General features: G+C 40.1%; 1 protein-coding gene across 1 annotated transcript; it reads right to left on the bottom strand.

Annotated features, from left to right (window-relative positions):
• Positions 1-3: 3 nt before the first annotated feature.
• Positions 4-12,723, bottom strand: LOC124707607 (kinesin-like protein KIN-7D, chloroplastic). Its single transcript, XM_047239268.1, has 23 exons — positions 12,424-12,723; positions 12,207-12,304; positions 11,024-11,113; positions 10,647-10,699; positions 10,282-10,347; positions 10,129-10,182; positions 8,254-8,313; positions 7,761-7,839; positions 6,091-6,158; positions 5,900-5,962; positions 5,629-5,733; positions 5,310-5,414; positions 5,084-5,191; positions 4,839-4,985; positions 4,447-4,629; positions 4,086-4,241; positions 3,754-3,975; positions 3,035-3,175; positions 2,826-2,951; positions 2,691-2,741; positions 2,004-2,051; positions 1,704-1,907; positions 4-914 (listed from the first exon to the last, which is right to left on the bottom strand). The coding sequence occupies exons 1-23, from the start codon at positions 12,645-12,647 to the stop codon at positions 393-395; spliced, it is 2,973 nt and encodes a 990-aa protein (XP_047095224.1). The 5' UTR covers positions 12,648-12,723; the 3' UTR covers positions 4-392.
• Between the last annotated feature and the right edge of the window lie 1,492 nt (positions 12,724-14,215).

Genomic DNA, 14,215 nt, shown 5'->3' with positions numbered 1-14,215 from the left:
ATAAAACCAACATGGCATTTTCCAAAACCAGGAGGAAATCATTCTTCGTATATATACACACATTCTAGTTTGACATTCTTCAAACTGCAGAATGAGCAGACGCAGTACATGTTTCTACGTTAGATAACTGGTACAGGCACCAGAATCGTTTATCTTCGTGATCAAGGCCATGTTCTAGAAATTCCAAAATCTCGTTGGTAGGAAGCTCTCAGTAGTTAGCACACCAATCTCAACTAACCACTACTCACAACTTTGGTTAGCCCAAGAATATACAGGAGACACTAATTCACAACGAGGAACAGAAAAGAAAACCAACACAAATCACATACATACAGAAAGCCCGTATCCAAGCCAAACACACCTTTGATGATTGATTAGCCTTAGTTATGAGGTCAGGAGCCATTGTATTTGGCATCGAAATCCTCATGGTCATCCCCTTGGGACTTCTTCAGCTTTGCCACTAGAACCCACATGTTCGCAAGCTCGCTTTCCAAGAAGGCTTCTTTTTGCTTTGATTCCTCAACTTTCCTTTGGAGTTCTGCTTCTTTTTGCTCCTTCTCCATAAGGATAGTTTCTAAAACACGCTCCCTTTCTTGGCTTGCATTGCTCTCTCTTCTGCTAGCTGGCTCATTTCGTCTACTCATGCTCTCTCGCCTAGTAGTACCTCTCGGTCCATTGCTTGCTCTGCGAGGGGTTGGGCTTCTTAGAGATGCCAACTCAGAAGCAAGCTTCTCATTTTGGTTCATGAGTTTGGTAACTTCTTCTGACAATGCTTTCAATTCCACTCCTGCAGCCGAAGCCAAGCCTTTCGCATATGTACTTTCCTCTAGTAGCTTCTGATTGCGAGCCTCCAGTTGAGATTTGACTTTGTCGAGTTCACACACCCTTTGCTTCAGCTCACCAATCTCAACTGACTAAAGATAAGGAAGGAACAATAGAGCAAATAAGCGCGCTTAATAAATGTAGATGATGTTTCTAAAATATACACATTGGGAAGATATTTAGAAATAGCAGAGCGCATGGGAGTGAATCATCAGAAAATTTGAAAGAGAGATTAATTAGTCGAACAAATCAGTTCAATGCAGAGCTCATCCTCACCACAGAACTTGTGATCAAGACATATTCTCACACTGATAAGAACATTCACTTCTGATATCTGCCTGAGTAACTCGGTTTCAGACCATAATTTGTAAGTGTATTCACAACAACAGGATTCGTTTATTAGGAATTAAGTGTGCAAACTTGTAACAAATGATGTGGAAGTCTAGTATTAACAACCAAGAAACCAAATGAAATGTACAATGGTGTGATGTCAGTTATCTTTCGTCGTGCCACTTAGGTTTTTTGCAGACATGGATAGAAAATGTAGCTATCTGTTGACGAAGAGATGACTCCGGTACGAGACTCGAGGTATACAAGAGATAACTATTCTCTGCCATTGTACTTATTGGTCTTTAAGAGATTGCTTGGGTACAAGACTAAGGGATTATCTTTGTCTTTTAATAATGATATGTGTGCAAGAAATAGCAGCTATCTCTACCTATGTACTCCTAATTAAATTGATTGCTGAACACAATGAAGTTCCTAGAAATGAGGAAAGTAGAACCTAGTATGTTAGATGGAGTAGTTCCTAATTGATATCAACTAGGTTTGTATCTCCTAGGTCTAATAAGAAAGTGCAAACAAGGGCGCAAAAAGCATACCTGCTGCTCTTTTTGCAGTGGTTCAGCAGAGATCTCTCTGGGGACTGTTTCTTCTTGATCACTGTGTTGTTGAACTTCATGGTTTGCTCCTGAACTCTTCTGCATCACAATGCTATTTGACAGTGAATCCTTAGCTTGAAGAGCTTGGGAAAGATGTTCTTTCAGGTGAGCAACTGCCTCTTGTAGTTCCATGCATTCACTTGTCTGGTAACACAATAAATTCAAATAAGTGGTATGAACTAAAGGTCATAGTTACACTGTTGAACTTGCAAGAAAAAGAAAAGAAAAAGTATATCTAACCTTTTCCTCTAGCTGGTCTTGTATTACTCTGTTATCTGCTGCCTTCACCTGCAACAAGAAAGAACAAATCGAACTTGCCAACTAAGACTTGGTCTGGTACACTCACATCATAGGAGCTTTCACAAAACTAAAAATGTATATTTAATCTGCACAGAGCCGTATCTAAATGTGCACAATTAATCTGCACAAATCTGTATCCATATGGACAGAACTAATAGAAAATAAACAGGAACATTTGGGAAAAACAACACCGTAAATTACATGCATGCCCTGAAAAATATTTTATTCAGATACAATAGTTCCAAGCTCGTCCTTCAGATTTGTGTCTCTTGATCTTTAGTTTTCTTCTCACTCCTGAATCTCTCAGATTTATGCACCAGTTCATCAGTCCATCTTAGTTTTATTTTTTTTTCCACAAAATATCTATCAGTATCACCTTGTGTTCTAATATGTTCAAATTTTTTTCTCCGCCTCGACTATACTACAACTCCACAATATTAGTATACTCTAAAAAATGCAAAGAGTAGATCAAATGTTCTTCATTTACTTAATAACTTCAAAATATTAGCCTACTCAAACAATTGACACTGACAAGTTATTACGAAGAGTACAACAAACTGAGCAGCAAAGGTGTGGTCTAATATGAATCAAAACCAAAGGGCATAGTACTATACACAATTTAAGTACCTCAAGTTCAAAGGACTTCTCATTGAGCTGCTCAAGTAGTTCAGCATAAGACTGCAAAACCAATAAAACCATCTTTAGTAAATGGAATGTTCAGAACGGTATAAGTATGAAACCAAGATGATAACAGAATGTTACCGGTGAAAGATCTAACTTGTCAACCTTCGCTTGACTATCTGACAATGAATGAGGTATCTGTTTTTCTAAAGATGATATCTGCTGCTGCTTCGCCTTAATTTCGTCACTAGTCTTCTTCATTTTCATCTTTAAAATGCCAAAAAGATCGAGTTTCATGTCCTGAAAAGCATGTAACAGTACACTAAATTGTAGATCAAAGAAGCGAGTACCTGAATTTTTTCACTATTTGGGTTTCTTCCAGCTTCCTCTGTAAGGCGCTTTAGAACACTTGTATGAAGTGCGACCTCCCCCGATAAAATCTTCAATTGCTCTCTTAACAAGTCAACATGGTCAATCGTTTTAGTGCTGACCTGTAACCATACCACACAAAACATGTCATCAATAGAACTAACTACACTGAACTGAAAATGAAGAAGCAAAGAACTTTAATCCCCCAAATTAGGATCTGCAACTATATTAACTACACTGAACTGTATCATGGTTCAAGTGTTTAGCCAATAATACTTTTAATTTATGCATTTGCTGACCCCTAAATTAGGATCTGCAACTATATTAGTTTTCTGTATCCATCCCGTATCCAAATTAGCTACTTTGTATTAAACTATTGTCCTGTCAAATTTGTACTCACAGTATTCATTGTGTTACCCAACCATGGAACTTGATTTTCTTTTCTCAAATATGATTATATATTACATAAAAAAGGATTTACCTATTATCAAGCATAATATTAGTACAATTTAAGTAAAGTATAAACTTCAGTTGTCAAGTCCATAACTCCAGGACAGATTCTTCAGGAAATTATTTATCCTAAACGAGTACCCATCCAAGTTGAATTGCTAATTTTCATCTCATAAAATTTCTAAAGTATGCGACTGACTATTTTTTCATCTGATAAAATTTGGTCTTACTAAAAGATCAAGTTTTTTACCAGAAGGGTTTCTTCTCCAGGAAGATCATCAGCAGTAAATTCCCCATGGCCAATGCTCAGCATATCAGCTGATACACTGTCATTAACCACAGAATTTGATATTCTTGGTTCTGCAGGAAAATTCATACTCTCCCCAATAGGTGTTGAAGGAGCCGTTGATTTAGTCAAACTGGACTTGTCACAGTCTGAGCTTGTCAGAGTAGAAGCTCCACCATCACGTTTCTGGAAAACAGCACCATGTGAAGGAACAGTTGCAAAAGTTTAATCTATGGAAGACGAACTAGTCGCTTTCTTTCATCTGCGGAGAATTAGGAACTGCCGAATTTGCATACCCTGATTTTGAACCAGTTAAGAAGCCCTTTCCGATTCTTTTTCTCCTCCTTCGAAGAGTCTTCAAGTGTCACACCAAATCCTTCACCAGGTGTAAGTAATTCGTTGCTTTCATTATCCAACATAATATCTCGTCTTCTGTACGGGAGGTAAGCCAGCTGCAGTTTCAGAAGGCCAACAGTGAGACAGCATGAAGTTATCAAAACTGATTGTAATGAAGGCTTACGCAACTCAATGTTTCTACAGAAAGACTAAAACGGGGATGTGTCCATTTATTCTCAAAACTACCATAACCAGCAACAAAAACAAACTAACATCAAAGTTAAACTGAGTGCCTGTCGTCATAATTATATATAACCTGACCTCCTCTTCCCCAAAAGAGTGTCTTCTTCTTGGTCCAGGATGTGGAGAAAATCTAGAAGTCTGGGTTGCCTTAGTGGAAACCAGAATAAGTTTTGTGAGGCGTTGTATCCTTGCGAGCAAAGCAGATTTAGCTTCCTCCTCTTGTTCCAGTCTTGATTGCAGCTTGACATTACCATCTTCTAGCTTTTCATATGATGAACAAACTATAGTTAGTAAGATTTACCAAAAAAAAAAAACGCACAGCATTGTATAATTCAAACTATACTGATTCCGCAGATTATTCGGGCACAAGAGAAGCGCAAGACAAATCACTCTCAACTAATGGCATATAGAAATGTTCCCAATAGAACTACATAGAGACGATCACAAATTCAGTTGCAATAAAATGGTACCTTTTGTTTCCAAAGGATGATATTATCTTCTTCAGCATCTTTTGTCGGAGTTCCACAAATAATACCCATTTTCAGCTGTTCCAGCTCTTCCTTTAATCTGCGAATCTCATTCTGGTATTTCTTTATTAAAGACTTTTCATCAATAATCTGCAGAACAAAAAGACAGACGCAGGAGAATGTGTCAGAAGTATGTTGAGATAACAGGGGACAAAACACCAGATTTAGAATTACCGGCAAGGACTTACTTTGTTTTGTGATGCTTGGACCTCAATGCGCTTTGCACGGTGGGCAAATTTTAGTGTATTGTGGGTCTCTTCAGAGTTACTTGATGCTGGAGTCACTGTGCAAATTAGCTGCAACAAGGAGATGTTGTCAGTATAGGCCACAAATCCAAATATCGTTAACTCTCACAGTAAAATCATAATCATGTTAATTTAAAACCCGTGTCACAGTTGGCAAGAAAAAACTCACTGAAACACGCCCTTGTCCACTCAAGGATGACTGAAGTAGACGTGTTAGTTTTGAATCTCGAAATGGAATATGTGTAGCTTTTCCATCAGTCAATTTTGATATCACCTGAAAAATAAAAAGGAAAAATCCATCTGTTATTTATTTGAGAATAACGTGCCCAGTTCATGACAGCTTGGGCACCAAATACTTACAAGTTGAGATAACAAGAAAAATGAAAGCACATTACTTTACCAGATTATTCAAAGTTCAAAAAGATAATTAAAAAAGGCACAGAAGCTTTTAATCTTTTATTGATATAGGTTGCATTTGTGAGCCGTACCGTTCCAAGAGTTAGCAAGCTTTTATTGATATAAGATCCTTCCTTCCTACGTACTCCAGTTGTTTCAGCCCTTGAGCTCTCTGAACCGGCCAGATCGATGAGGTGCTGCAGGTGAGAGAGACAAGTGAAGAGTGAACAGATGCTCTCAAGACATGTCAGATGTACAACGAAAAATCTTCAAAAATAACTGTGTGAAATTAAATATTATACTAAGGTGATGTAAGGAACTACTAAAATTTAATATAGGAAAAATAGTAGGATCCAAACCGACCAGCTGTGAGAAGGTGACTGCTTCCCCTTCATTAGACTCACCGTAAGAGCTGCTCTCAATTGTCTGTCAAATAATAAAGAAAAGCTAAGATCAGGTGAAGCTCTTTCACTAATAAAGGCGTGCAGTTCTTCAAATAGCGATCACACATACAATTTTAAACTGCAAACATACAAATTTCCATGCCTCATTACCAGTGTAAAAATTGTATGACTTCTGCTACTTAGTAGATTGAAGTTAGTGGAACCAACATGTCTATGTTCTGCAAATCAGAATGAACACAACAATTAGCAAATAAGCAAATATGCTGATCCACAATTGTGAAAATAAATTTCAACAAAAATAGAAAAGGATAGCAAACTCAGTATTAAGGGCACATATATGACAATCACATTTGCACCACTTGAAGTGGGTACTCCCTCCTATCCATAATAAGTGTCGGGGCTTTAGTTCAAACTTGGACTAAATTGAACAAAATCCATGACACTTATTATGGATCGGAGGGAGTACATTTTTTAAGGCGGAAAATGGATATACAGATAGAAAAGAGTGCATTCAGAGGAATGCAACTTCAACACAATTAGCCTAAGTTGCATATCACTGCAAAATATAGCATTTAGTGAAATTATGTCAGTGTTTTAATTTTCCTGTAATGTCCAAACGGCCTTTCTACAACTCTATCCATCAGCTGCTGGAAGGCTTAGTGGTCCAGAAGACACTCAGTGTTGAGCAACTACGTCGTCCTCTAAATCTTATCAGGAGGCCTCATGATTGGGAGGGTCTGCATATCCACCGTGCACAGGCAGGTAACGTTTAAGGGTCATGACTAGTACTTGACTTGTTGACAAATCATCACTATAATTCCAAAAAATACCACACCAGCAGTGTACTACACTACAAAAACCGAAGGCGGTGAGTGGAGATACCTGGAAGTGTGACACTTGCAGCCATTTTAACTATGCACTAGTAGTAGGGAATAATCAGAGGCCAATCAGAGACGCATGTGCATAAAGAAACAGATCTCGGAAGCAAATTACAGGCAAATCATAAGGCATGAAACCAAGACAAATACATGCTACACAATGCAGTACATACTGCTAGGCTGTTACATGCTAGATACTACTGAGTACAGCTGGGCTTCAGAGGAAGGAGAGGAGAAGCAACGGCAGGTTTGGATTCGATCATGGAGTTTTCAAGAGGATAACTTCAATCTGACAGTGGGCAAGGCCTCACAGTGTGCCACCTCAATAAGTCAGACGACTCAGCATGCTAGACTAACTGTGTCTAGTCACAACTAGTCAACTGTTTGCTCAACTATCACAGCTAGCCAAGTCGAGGTGGAAGCCAAGTACCAACTGGTACACTAGTTGAACGACTAGTCAAACGACTCTTAAATTCTTATCATTGATGGTGGGTTGTGTACATATTATTGATCTTCTGGAAGCAAAAGATACAAGAGTATCTTTAGCCACCCAAGTTCACATGTGGTGAGAAAGAGCACAAGTAGTTTACACCAGCAGCTAGTAGGGAGTAACCAGAGTATAGGCCATCCACAGTAATATTGCATCGGGTCTAATTACACTCTTTTGCATTGACATTTAGCTAATTCCCCCTTCCAAACGCAATTATGAAGGGATTCTAACCAGTTTCAGAACTTTGAGGGAATTTCTTAATTGTTGTGATATCAGTTTTTTTTTACTGTGTAAGGATAACATTCCACCAGATAAGGTCTCTTCATAAATGAACTTGACACCCTCACAGCTACTCCTGGTCTCCCAGACCTATGTTCAACCATATGGTAACACAACAATAGTTCCAGAAGGAGATTAAACCAAGCAGACTACTATATCATCAGAAAATTTACCTTCTCCAGCTGCAATAAGGGAGAGAGCATGTGCAGGAGACAATACTACTTCTTCTTTGATACCCTCAACAAACGTTCCCTGATGAAGTAGCAAGTTTGGGAGTGAACTTTTATGCATGCAACCATCACAAAAGGCATCTGAAAATGATCCAACTTCTACACAGGGGTAACATCTTTAGTGCTAGCAAGTTATGAACTTCTCCATAAAGAAGTCTGAAATTATTCAGTTTCTATACAGGGGAATGAGGCCACTCCATCAATTAGTAGGATGAATGACACAACTATTGCTATGGCAGCAACCAAACCCAAACATGTTCTACACATCTACGGACTACCATAGGACAGTACTCCTCTTGGGAGGAAATTCTAGAATACAAACACCGACAATCATCCATCAGAACAATCATTAGTTCAGTAGTAGAAATATCAATTGTGGTTTAACATATAGAGGAAAGAGTTCATAATGAAGATTGGAGAACTGAGATATACACACCTGAGGATCCTCTCTAATCCGTAAGCTCTGCCCTGCAGGATTGAGTAGATCATTGACAACCTAGAATCAATGTGTCCTCCATTAGAACAGACCAGGTAAAATAAAGAATACGAAAGTGATTGATGATCAACTGGGGATGCAGTTAGTGTATTGAAAGATCATGATCACAGCTAACAGATTGTATACTAACATGGAGCTCTGATATGACATGGTACGCATTTCGAGGTTTAACAAAGACTTCAGTAGACGACATGGCAAGTTACACACAAGAAAGACCTGAGTGATCAAAACTTAAAAGGTAGCCTGATGACAAACAATCCAAAAGAAAATTGTGTTTTCCAGTTTCCAGTAGAAATGCTGACATTTATCAACAGTTCTAAAACCATAACAGGCACCAACATGCTGATTGGCTACTAGGCAAGAAAGGTTACCTTTTATGGCTGTGTGCATCTATTGATGCAGAGGCCGGGGCTACGCTCCCATATCGAAAAAGGCAAGAAAGGTTACATGGAGTCATGAAACCAATTTCTAGTATCTACACGATTAGTTCAGCACTTTAGTTCAGTACTTAGTGTTTGGCCTGATGGCTATTCAAATATTTGTTAGTTGAATGAGATCCAAAGTACAGAACCCAGATGAATGGTTTTCTCTTTCAAAAAAATTATGTCTAGAAGCATGGAAATATAATCATTCAGATGGAATTTAGATGCTAGGTTTAACTGATACTTATCATGTTTGGGGTTGACTCCATGATCTTTGAACCTAAAGCCTGTTGGGCACGCAAAGCAACTAGTATGAACCAATTTGTTCGCGAAAACGCAGAAAGCTTTGTGTTTCGAACTTTCGATGCATTGATAGAAAAGAAGGTTATATCTACAAACCCAAGAATGGGCCAACACCGCGCCATACAACTCGACCCAAGAAAACTTAGTCTAGGGGAGAATCTGGCGAAGCCCCCTGGTCCCAGCTTTTGCCCACGATCGCGCCTCTGCTACTAGCATGAACCAATAGCAATCTAGGTTGCCTGGATACGGCGATACGGATACGGATACTGATACCGCGATACACCGATACGTCGATTTTCCAAAAACACGGATACGGGGATACGTTTGCATACATATAATTATTAATAACATATATACAAATTACTGATTTTTTACTAGAATAACTACCATATAGGAGTACCTATAGGTTGTTTGCCTAAAAGCTTCACAACTATAGCGCTCTCTTAGGGAAAATCTCCACCTAGCTCTCAAGTAACAATTTAGTTTCTTTAAAAAAAATGGAAAATCAGCTCCTCTGTACGTGATAGGTATCCGCAGGTATCCGATACGTATCCGCGTATCCGGCAGTATCCGATACGGATACGTGAGTTTTCTGAAGTATCCGTGCATCGTAGATAGCAATATGACCTCACAAACTGAGATGAGATAATCGCCAACAGAATGTGCCACCAGACTATATGGATGGTATGCATTGATACTGTCGCTTCGTCATAGTAGCCAGCCTAGTGTCATCATGTTAATTGGCACCACTGTCTTACAGCACAGGTTCAAGAAAATAATTTTATTTCAATGATATCAAGTATTTAACATGATGGTCCTTATAACAATTTGGATGAAACTATCACTCCACTTCCTCCGTTCTAAAAACTGAGACACTTATTTTAGCACGGAGGAAGTAGCATTTAACTGGTTGTGACAAATTACTCATTCCAAAAAACACCAGGATTCTTGCAATTAATTTTGAACATAACCTTGGTTGCATGTTTGCATATAAGATAAGCAAGACTAAAAAATATTCCAAGCAGACATGACTCAATAATCAACATACAAGTATTCTATCATGATGAAAAACACGATGGCAGCAACAAACCTCATTATAAATTTCCAGGTATGATACGCGTAGGAGAAACTCGCGATCTGGCGTCTGCACAGAAAAACCAAGAGTGGCAGAAGTTAGTATGCACATATTATAACAAGAATGCTTCTGCATGTCATGATCCATGTTTCCATATTTAAAAGGTACCTCTTGTATAATGCTAAATGCATCTTTGACTGCCAAAGGTATTATTCCTGGGGATCTTTGATCTCCCTGACTCAGTAGAAGAAGTATATTAAGATACTGGTGACTTTGAAAATATAGCTAACTGGTGATTTGTAAAATATCAGCGTAGCAACATATAAAACAAAAAAGAAAATATCTTATGAACAATTTCCAACTTGTATTCTTCAAAAGAGAAATGAAATTTGCCTATCCCCATGAATGATGGTCAGTTCAACGCACAAAATAGAAGAGAGGAAAATAGTGGACATGATATCAAGAGCATTTAGCATGTTATGGATTACACTCAATCAAGCATTCATTATGAATAATTATATAAGTGTCCTTACATGCATCGTATGTGTCTTTCCACTGCTTGTTACACCATATGCAAATATTGTTCCTGCAAGAGTAAAAAAAAAAAGCATTATAATTTGCTTTGCACAGCAAATAAACTACATACCAAGAGAGATTCAGAACCCATCATTGCATTTAATCGGCATTCTTTAGGAGATACTCCCTCTGATCCATAATAAGTGTCATGGTTTTAGTGCAACAGTACTTTAGATCTCACATCACATTTAGAAGATATCTCATAGTGACATGCCATGAACAGAAACCGAGCTCTTTCATCTTATAAAAAATAGTCAGAAAGGAGAAAAGTGCTGCCATGATCCTAAAGTGTAAGATGAAGCTGAAGAGAGCAACAGAAGAAAAGATCATTTACCAAATATGCCCTCCATGGCACCACTGACAACATGTTGAGCCGCGACATCATAAACTTGGCGAGTTGTAGTAGTTGGTGCAAAAACTCGATCTGAACAATAATACAGTATTAGTCTCTGCAGTGTAATCTGAAACTGGAGAAAATCCATAGAATAGCAGTCCTGGAACTGTGCCTCCTTCTGCCAAATATTACTTTGTGATTGCTATATGCAATGGAAAAACATGCTTCACTTCAATAGCTCGTTGTGTAGAAAATATTGAAATAATGTTATTTGTTCACAGAAATGAATCTGTGTGAAAAAAAAATTGTGCCAAAATCTCCAACTCCATCCGCATGTTTTAAAAGGGGGAGGAGAGGATTCCATTCATAACTGCATGCAATTGAAGGAAGCACCTAAACCTAAGGTCAGCTAGTGAAGCGTGAATGCAAAGTAGTGTATGAGAAATGAAGTTTGTTAAGCATGTGAATACTTGTTTCGTGCACAGATGAGCATATGGATTTGTGCATTAGCGCAGGAGCAGCAAGCCTGGACAATGCATATAATTATAATCCAATCCCTCCGGGATCAGTAGGCAAAAACTACCATGCTGAACTATGTATCCCTATTTCATTATCAAAAAATGTATCCGTATTTGAATTGGTGGACTCTTTCAAGAAGACTTGCAGCCTTGTATTGGTCTGGCTACTTATAAGCAAATTCGACATCAAAGTGCAATTTGACTCTGGAGGCCCTCGTTCACAAGGCACCAACAAACTGTTGCAAAATCCAAAGTGCAATTGGAGGCCCTTGTTCATTACGCACGAGCAGCAGTCTTCTAGTGGGTTGACTACTACTTATAAGGAGATTATACCAAAGTGCAATCGGAGGCCCTTGTTCAGAATGCACCAACAAACAAACTGTTGAAAAATCCCGAAGCCACAATGCGGGTTTCTGAGATCTAGAAGTAAACTGAAGTAACAGCGTAGCGGCATGTTAAAACTGCAAAGCATTTGCGATTAGAGCTACTATCCCCAAATCCCATATCAAGTTCGCCCCAACATTGGGGCGAATCCATATGCCAAACGCGACGATGATAATCAGAAGGAAAGCGGTGTTGCTGTGCCAAGTGCCAACGCCGCAAGCACCAAGCGAGCAATCCAACCGAGAAACGCCCAAACGTAGAACGGGAGAGGCACGACGTACCGTATGCGTAGCCGACGTTGGGGTTCTGCTCGCTCCGCACCACCGTGTCGCCGTCCGCGTACCAGGCCACCTCCTCCCCCTGCCGAATCTCCCGCGGGCTTCACGCGCGCACGCACAAGAGGAAAACCAAATCAAACCCGCATTCCCCCAAATCCGAACGGAAACCGTCGCGAAACACACGCAGGCAAGCAGAGAGAGAGCGGGAGCGGGGCCGTACCTGAGCGGGCGGAAGCGGACGGTGACGGTGACGTTCTCCTTGGTGGGCTGGTCGTCGTCCATCCGCGGCGACGCGGGGCCCTCGAGCGACATCTCCGGCGTGAGCCGCGAGGAGGAGGTGGTGGTAGCCGTGGACGTCGGCGAGCCCGACTGCGGCTGCGGCTGCTGCAGGTGGTGGTGCTGCTGCGAGGCCCTGGGCGCCGGCTTCCGGTGGCGCGTCGCCATTGCTGGATGGATCTAGCAGCACGTGGCGCCCCGCATTCGGATCCGTCCCTTCCTCGCTTTATGCGGGGTTTTCCCTGCTAGGGTTTTTTCCGCTCGTGCGGTGGCGCTGCCTTTCGGATGCCTTTCGCTCGCCGGCCCCCTTTTGCTTCCGCCGGAAGCGATGCGGGAGCGAGCGAGCACGACGCCGCTGCGAGTGCGAGAGCGAGAGCAAAAGTTTCGTGGGAGTGTGAGAGAGAAGAAACGAAATGAAACGAAAAGAAAAGAAAACCGGACCAACTCGGTGTTGGTAGGCGGCGAGTGGGTGGCTGACAGGTGGGGGCTGAGGCCGATAGGTCTACTTGACGTGTGATGTTGACCCGTGGAGGTGTGATTGGCTGGCGGCGTGGAGATGGTTGCCGTGGATGCGTCGCACCAAACCATGCCCGGGCTGACGTCGGGCAAACAGTTCTTGCCAGGCGGTTTTGGTTTTCATAACTGCCGATTTGTATTTTTTTTTTTTTTTGAAACATAATTGCGGATTTGCTGGTTGCTCGTCTTAAAAAGTGGCGTCGTTAGGTTGCCGTGATCTGTCTGCGCCTGTACATTCAACAACGGGGCCACTCCGCTAAGAGAAATTACAATAAAGTGATGTCTAGCTAAAAAAAATAAGATATTATTTTTTTTAGTTGGAGAAGAGATAATACAAGAGAAGGTAAGCGGACTCTAATTTTAAGAGTCAGGTTCCTACACAATTTGAAACTAGGACGGAACTAATGAGCTGCTCGGCTCGTAAAGACTCGACTCGTTAAGCTCGTTAAAAATAACAAGCTAAAATCATTGTTCAGCTACATTTATTGTGTCCTACGAGCTGTTTCTTAAGATCGTTAAGAATAACATGATAAAGTCAGTGTTTGGCTCGTTAAGAATAATCAGCATTGGTTGTCATCCCAAGATGCACCCATATGCGTAATATGGGGTCATTTGACCAAAGGGTGCCATGATTTTGATCATGACATAGCTTATTTGGCTTGAAAGTCATGAAACTTCGTGCATACTAGGTTATTTCTGAAAAGGCTTTTCTAGAATATTTGTGATACTCTAATTTTGTTATTTTTCCTAACAACTAGATCCACACAGTGTGAAGGTTTTACATTTCTTTTTATTTTTAAAAAAATTACTTGTGCTTGATTAAAAATGTGGCCAACACCGGTGGGGGGGGGGGCATGAACTTTGTTACCTGGGGGTTGTAACCTTGCAAAACAAAGTGGATCTATGATGAAATAGATGGTTGGGAGCCTAAAATGAGCAAACTATCAAACACATGTAGTTTGTCCCCTTTAAGCTAAATCGACCATTGTTTGTTTGTTTGTTTTTTGTAAAAACAATGTGATCTAGTATTAAAAATTTGGATGTTCCAATATTGTAATTGTTTTTTGTAGGTGCTTCACAAAAATACCCATAATTGGCACTTTAAAAAAGATATTATGCGGTATATTACTAAACACTAAAATTATCGCGCAACAAAAACAAGCAAATGCAAATATAACTAAATCATACATAGAAAATAGAAGCACGAATGCGGAAAGGGC

Source organism: Lolium rigidum, chromosome 4, assembly GCF_022539505.1.
Source record: "Lolium rigidum isolate FL_2022 chromosome 4, APGP_CSIRO_Lrig_0.1, whole genome shotgun sequence".
NCBI classification, from domain to species: Eukaryota; Viridiplantae; Streptophyta; class Magnoliopsida; order Poales; family Poaceae; genus Lolium; species Lolium rigidum.
This window is presented reverse-complemented; position numbering and strand designations above follow the sequence as displayed.